This window comes from Austrofundulus limnaeus, unplaced genomic scaffold (genome assembly GCF_001266775.1).
Source record: "Austrofundulus limnaeus strain Quisiro unplaced genomic scaffold, Austrofundulus_limnaeus-1.0 Scaffold860, whole genome shotgun sequence".
Classification (NCBI taxonomy): Eukaryota; Metazoa; Chordata; class Actinopteri; order Cyprinodontiformes; family Rivulidae; genus Austrofundulus; species Austrofundulus limnaeus.
In genome coordinates this window covers 16,546-23,985 of record NW_013953262.1, presented here as the reverse complement: position 1 = coordinate 23,985, position 7,440 = coordinate 16,546, and the positions used below count along the sequence as shown (strand labels likewise).

The following is a 7,440-nucleotide window of genomic DNA, read 5'->3' as shown; positions in this document are numbered from 1 at the left end:
CACACACACACACACACACACACACACACACACACACACACACACACACACACACACACACACAGTCACTTATTAAATGTGTTCTAAGTAATGCTCATTGTGTTGGATTGTCAATACAACCCTCTTGTCCCACTCTTTACACACTAATAGCAACACTGCAGATGAAATGCTAGCACAGGCTTCCAGTATCCGTTGTTTCAGGTGCTGCACATCCTGTATCTTCACAGCACACATGAACCCAAAGATAAAAGTCTAAGGGGGTCAGATCAGGAGACCTGGGGTCCATTCAACTGGCCCACGATGACCACTCCACTTTTCAGGAAACTGTTCATCTAGGAATGCTCGGACCTAACACCACTAATGTGGTGGTGTACCATCTTGCTGTAAAAACTCAGGGAATGTGCCACCTTCAGTGCATAAAGAGGGAAACACATCATCATGTAGCAATTTCACATATCCAGTGGTCTTGAGGTTTCCACTGATGAAGAATGGTCCCACAATCTTTGTACCCCATATACCACACCATACCATCAATTTGTGTTCCATCAGTCTTGGAGGGATCTGTCCGATGTGGATCAGTGTCAGACCAATAGCGGTGGTTTTGTTTGTTAACTTCACCATTCACATAAGTTTTTCTCATCACTGAACAAAATGTTTGGTGTAAACTGTCCTGTTCCAGTTTTTGTATTGCCCATTTTGAAAATTCAGTGCACTAATCTGGGTCACCCTCGTTGTGCAGCAGTTGGAGTTTGTAAGGGTGCCATTTGTGAGTAGTGAATATCTGCTAAAGGGATGTTTGACTGATGCCATGCTCTAACGTGGCGAGTGCTATGCTGTGAGATCTTGTTGAATTAAGTTAGGCCAGCCACTGATGTTTCATTAGTGACATTTTTTCATGGGTCCACATTTTGGCAAATCCAACACTGGACCAGCAGTTTGCTAACTGCAGCATGGGAGATGTGTGGTCTCGTAGGGTGTCTTGTGTTGAAATCTGCTGCAATGACCCGAGTACTGCGTTCACCAGACATCAGCACAATTTATATCTGCTCCTCACGTGTTAAACTCTTGGACATGTCAATGGCTGTAAACAAAGAGAAACTTGCAAATAACTCACAAAAGAATAAAGTTACAAAAAAGTAAAAAAAAAAATGGCTGATTTCAAAATGGCCACCCACCACCCATCTTGAAAAGTTTACCCCCTCCCAAATACTAACGTGCCACAATCAGGAATATCACCAACCATTTCCATTTTATTTAGGTGTATCCATATAAATGGCTAACACATTCTCACTCGTCAACATATTGACACTTTTCCAAAGTTCCCTCTGTGTCTTATTTTGACTCGTCAGGTGACCCCCCTCCTCAGTCCTTGCCGCCTGCGGCTTCTCTGAGTTGCGCCACCAGGGGTCTTTGGGTCGGGGGTCTGAGGTTAACATGAGGGATCAGGATAAATGGTTAAGTTTAGGTACTGGGGTCAGGGATAGGATGTCTTTGGTGAATATGTAATTTCAGGCTTTGGAACACATAATTTCCTACATTTTCTAAAAATGGTTAATTTTAGGTATTAGGGTCAGGGACAGGATGTCTAAAGTGAATAAAGGTAATTTTAGGCTTTGGGACGGTAGTTTTTGTGCATTTTCTACACTTTCTGAAATTATGACAACAGATTCCGCCCCATCTCGTTAAACTGACACAAGGGGAGTACCTGATGCGTCATCATCAGACGCAGAGGGAACTTTGGAAAAGTGTCAACATGTGACGACTCAGGAGTGAGAATGGGTTGAAATGGCCCACCCTATATATTTTCCATTGTTGATTGTCAAACTTTTATACATTCTCATTGCAATGTTGTGATAATTTTTGAGAAAAGCATTAAACCTGCTACAGGTAGTGCTGTGATTTTTGTGATTCTTACTGATACTCTTGAATACTTGTCGTTGTTTTACTGATCTGTCGTTTCTGTTCTTAGGCGGACTCCTTCCAAAGAACGTCTACACGAGTTGCCCGGAAGTACTGGTGGAAAAATGTTAAAATGATGATCATCATCGGTGTGGTTGTGCTGATCATTCTGATACTCATCATCCTCGCTGCCACGGGTGTTATATAAACTCTTATTCACAGGCTTTCAGATTGAAAGTAATGCAGTTAATTGCACTCAGGAAGTGACGTTTTACATTTTAAGAGCAAAATGTGCACAATCAAAGGGTAAATGATTATCAATGAGGTATCTCTGTGAAGACTAATGTGAAAACTTAGGAAGCAGATTAAATTAGGTTTGCTGACACACAACACTCCAAATTTATGTAAAACAACTATTAATGAAACACAAATCCATGTGAACTTTTTTTATTTGTTGCTTTTTCATTGTCTAGTACACCATGTACATATGTATGTTTATGACTGTCAAACTCTGTAGTAACACGTATATAACTGATGAACACAATAAAAGGCTTTAGCTGTATTATGGCTGCAGCGTCACTGTACATGTGAGTGATTTGTTCAGTCGATACTACAGTTATGGGATAAAGGAAGCAATTCACAAGCAGTATTTAAGAACTTTAAATACCAAAAACAGAGGAGAAACTGAAAACGCTAAGCCTCTGAAGCAATTTAAACAAATACAAAATACTGAAATACTTGTGTAAATACAGAGAAAATGTACTGTAGGTCTTTATGTGCTTTCAAAAAGCTAGCTCTATGATCTTTGCCCATCATCTCTCTGCCCAACGCTCCACCAGCGAACACCAACGTTATCACTCTGAAACCTGTGGGAAACAAACAAAAACAAGTCAGTTATACATGAACAACTGTCACGTTACAAAAACAACACAAATCCCCAGTGTTTAAGTTTCCTATGTAATAAAGACAATAAGAAAAAACAAACTGAGAGCAATTAATTTTACACTTGAGATTTTAACAAGATAGTTATACTAAGGATCCTGAAGTGCAATAAACTGAAGAAGTCATACCACTAAATGGAAAATAAAACTTTCATATTGATCAAGAAAACATATTGGAAAGCACTACATGCAGATTTTCCAAAGTCTGATGACACTTGATTATCGTTTTGTTTATAAATCAATGGTTGTAAGAAGAAAAAATGTGTTACAGAAAAATTAACAAAAGAGGAGTCTTTTCCATTGCTGTCAGTAACACAAAACAGAACAATACAATTACACAAATTAAAGCACTTTATCCCCCAACACAGTTGAGTCCAATACGAACCAGGTTTAAGCTCATGGACTACTAGCTAAACAAAGAAACAAGCATTTTTAAGATTAGGAATGAATATATTAACATTAGGAACTGGAAACTCCAGAGAAAGCTGTATGTATCCTTTGAAAAGCAAATAGTTAATTTTTCATTTTTATAATCATTACTTGTGGGGGAGTAAGGGCCTGTAAAAAAATGACAATTACATGTGTATATTTTAAGTTTTACATTACATAACAGTTGCAAAGAAATAAAAAATATGAAAAGAAAGATGACAAAGCTGCATGTGTCCCATATTGTTTAGTTTAGAAATGCTGATACAGGATGTTGTAAGACCATACCAAATGGCAGCATTCGAGAGCGTACGCTTCTCGTACCCGGTCCGCATTGAGCGGGCCCTGAGAGTATCTGGGAGTCAGCTCATGGCCTGCAAGGAAGCTCCGCTGGCAGGTACAAACAAGGTATGTCAGAGTTAGGAGACAACATATTTCCTTTTCTGTTTTCTCTGCACATCCTTAACTTTGGCATCCATTTACTGTAGTAGAACTTTACCTGTTAACTTTACACTTAAAAAAGACAAAAGAAAGTGCAAAAATGAAAAGCAGAGGGCCGGCTGTTAAATATAACCGCCACAAGAGCATAGCCGTTATGTTACAACTACTGTAAAGCACATGAGGGTGCTGAGAAAAAGAAGTTTACATGAAGGAATTATACAAAAAAAAGTTCAATACATTAAAAGTTAACGTAACTACTTATAGTTTAAAGTGAGAAGTATACTTTTATTACCTACCTACTTGTAGTTGAGGGTTAACTCCTTTAATATGGCTTGTAACTGTTGGTGTGACCACCACGCCTTGGTGATTTGCCATAACCCCCAGACTGATCAGCTAGTGTGAGACAAAATGATATTCAATCAGATTTATGTTTCAAAAGTAAAAGAAATGGATCCAAAGAAAATGAAGGTGCTTGGCTGGTACATACTGCTGTAGTCTGTATATCCATAATAATTGTTGTATCCAGAGTAATCATAGCCACCATATCCCCCGTATCCTTGATTACCGTAACCATAATTGCCATAATTTCCATAGCCTTGATTCCAGTAGTTACCATAACCCTGGTTCCAGTTTTGAGTGGGACCTGTGATTTAACAAAAATAAAAAAGATACATCACATAAAACTTACGGTGCCTTCAAATTTCAGATACTTTCCACTAAATTTGTTGTTCTCATATTTTCTAAGCAATCAAATTAACATTTAGACAAGATGTAAGAACTATTAAAGAGATCCATGATTAGTTGTAACATTAGACTTTATTTAATAAATGTATATTTTAACTGTAAAATAAAGACTGTAAAAATACTGTAGGATGTTCAGTTTTTATCATTTTTAAAATATATTTTAACACGGACAGAGCCAATTTATTTGCACACAAAGCATTCTGGGTAAATGATGACGTGGATAGGTCCTCGGTGCGAGGCTGCTAGCGAGCTATATCCACCCTGAAGGTTAATCTTGGACAATATCTGATGATCGACTCTTTTAAATGAAACCAGAGAGCGTTGACAGAGAGGAGAAGGTAGAAATGACTCAGCCTGGAACTGAAAATATGGATGGAGGACAACAGAGCTGCTTCATGGAAGAACATCAGATTAGCCTGTTAGCTTTAGCGCAGATGCTATATTGCCTTATTTGTATTAGCTCGGTGCTAGCATGACAAACAAGCTAACCTGTTGTCCTCCATCCATATTTTCAGTTACGTTCCCCTCTCTGTCATGTGGACGGAGGACCTCAGTGATGAGAGGAGAATGTGTAGCGCTGAGCTAATACATATATATGGTGATAGCATCGGGGCTAACGCTAAAGCTAACAGGCAAAGTGCAAGGAATGTGCGGCAGAGTATTTTCCACGCATGTGGTGCGACGAAAGCAGTCGACGCTCAAATTCAAAAATCTGAACTTTAGCCGGTTTCCCACCAAATGCATTTTGAGCAGCAAAGATGCTCCCAACGCCTCCAGTTGGACGCACTGAAACGAGTTCAGAGTGAACGCAGCAGCAGACCAGACGCACGTCTGAAGAGGGAGGAGCGTCGTGGTTTTATCCGGTCTGTCTTTAATGACGGGTGAAATAAAGATAAAATAAAGACAATGGCTTTTCTTTATTTACTAAAGAGCAAGCGAACGTTACGCACAGCAGATAATTAATTCACCAGATGATTTAGAGGCGGTTTGTTCAGTTAGTTTCACAAGGGAAATGGGCCTGATAACACGTTTTCACCAAACAACGGGCCAAGGAGTGTCCAGGACTAGAACTGTCGCCCACAAACTGATGCCCAGGTGGACTGGACCCCACCTGATAACAGTCTAAATCAACAAATGTCAGAAAGAACAAACATTAAAATGGGTCCACCAAAATCACCTGACGAGAAACAAAGCTTCACAAAGCAACTGTCTCGACTTCCTGTGGGAAGCAAGTTTTATTTGAAAGGGACCCAGTGAGCCTTGCCTCTTCGTTACGCTGACGTGGAGCTGCAGAGAAGTACCTGCCTGGAGGGTCGGAGCGAGTCAGGACTGAATGGTTCCTTGGCCGCACCACGACCTTCATGCTGCTTGGACCATGATGGTTTACCTGTCATCTTCAAGGTAAAAAACTGGCTTCATACCAGCATTCCTGCCTCTGGCTGACGGTGAGCGAGAGACACCTGGTCCCCTGGTTTTCCACGTTTTTTACTCCACTGTGTTTCCCCTGCTGGGGAAATTATTTCTCTGCATTTCACCTAGCACACATATGAACTATAGCAGGGTACCAAACCTGCCACTAACAATTATTTGAACAAATACAAGTCAGTCAACAGACCACTCAAACTTATCCACACAAAATAATATTTTTTAATATAAACAATAACAAAAACACAATTCAAGAAATAAAATTGTGGTCATAAAATAAATACATTCAAAATGTTCAAAGTAAATGTTTCAAATAAAAAAACCTGTAAAAATAAATTTGATAAAGTACAAATGAAAATCAAGGCTTTTTAAACTTTTACATGGTAGAACCAGAAGCTGCTCTTCATATTAGTGACAAACGCTGCCAGTTTTTGATGGGTTGCCTTCATTTTTGCCTTTTACTTTTCATTTAAAATCAATGTGGTCCCACGGCCCTCTGTGGCCCAAAGTTAAAAACTGTTGTTCTTTTGAGGCCCTCAAGGTGGCGCTCACGGCCCACAGGTTTTAGAATCTCTGATGTGGAGGAGTGGATCTGGTTTTGGAATCTTTGTTGGTATCTTTACACTTAGAAAAACTTACAGCAGGTTTTCTGTGATTTATACACTGTAATATTGTACAAACCCCCTCCTCCAAGAATTAGCATGTAGTCATTTTTCATTTCCATCAATATTTTTATTGAACATTTTCATATATTTGACGTAGACATTATATAACCAACATAATTAACAACAAGCACCCTCTTAGATACAATCTGCAAATATATAATTTAAATATAGAGGAAATAACAGTTCAGTGTAGAGACACTATTACCTGTTATCACCCTGGTCAGGTCGTTCCTGTCCTTAGCTGGCTTCTTCCTCTTCAGACAAGTCCACAGATATCCACAGGGGTCTCCATACACTTTCAAATAACTCACTTTTCCCTTATTGAAGAAATGTTAGTGTTCCAGGGATAAAGTCTTCAGCATTTGTCTGATCCGTTGCTTCAAACCTGGTCTGGTTGTTTTCTTCCAGAAAAGTGCAGTTAGTCTTTTAGCTTGTAGTAGACACAGATCAGTCAGTATCTGTGCACATTTAGTAAACAAAGTATTTTTGGGATACACATTAAAAAAACACAGATCTAGAGGAATGTCCTTTGAGACGAGATGTTCTGTAGTTTGTTTTATTTCTTTCCAAAATGTTTTAATTTCCATGCATTCCCAGATACAAATAGTGGGAAATAGTGTCCCTTTTTCTTCAAAGCATTTGTGTCTGGTATATTAGGATTATACTGATTTAAGCCTTTCTTCCTGCAGGATGGTGGCCAGGCCACTACGTCAGAGATTCTTAGAGCGCCCCCCCGAGGGCCTCAGAAGAACAACAGTTTTTAACTTTGGGCCGCAGAGGGCCGTGGGACCACATTGATTTTAAATAAGGTGTAATACACTTTCTCACCACTAGTAGCAGTAGTGCACCACTCAGATGTTTAACAACTTTTTAACATGTAGAAGAAGAACCTTAGAAAC

General features: G+C 39.3%; 2 protein-coding genes across 4 annotated transcripts in view; one reads left to right on the top strand and one right to left on the bottom strand.

The window, feature by feature from the left end:
• si:ch73-234b20.5 (vesicle-associated membrane protein 8) overlaps window positions 1-2,461 on the top strand; it is a 15,239-nt gene extending 12,778 nt beyond the window's left edge. For all 3 annotated transcript variants that reach the window (XM_014029157.1, XM_014029154.1, XM_014029156.1), the window contains exon 3: window positions 1,970-2,461. In XM_014029157.1, the coding sequence (XP_013884611.1) occupies window positions 1,970-2,107 (138 nt within the window). In that variant the 3' untranslated portion in view covers window positions 2,108-2,461. The remainder of the gene's footprint in view (window positions 1-1,969) is intronic.
• hnrnpd (heterogeneous nuclear ribonucleoprotein D) overlaps window positions 2,331-7,440 on the bottom strand; it is a gene marked incomplete at its 5' end in the record, with an annotated part of 11,407 nt that continues 6,297 nt past the window's right edge. The window contains 3 exon segments of the mRNA XM_014029153.1: window positions 2,331-3,656; window positions 4,004-4,100; window positions 4,195-4,350. Coding sequence (XP_013884607.1) covers window positions 4,030-4,100; window positions 4,195-4,350 — 227 coding nt within the window. The 3' untranslated portion in view covers window positions 2,331-3,656; window positions 4,004-4,029.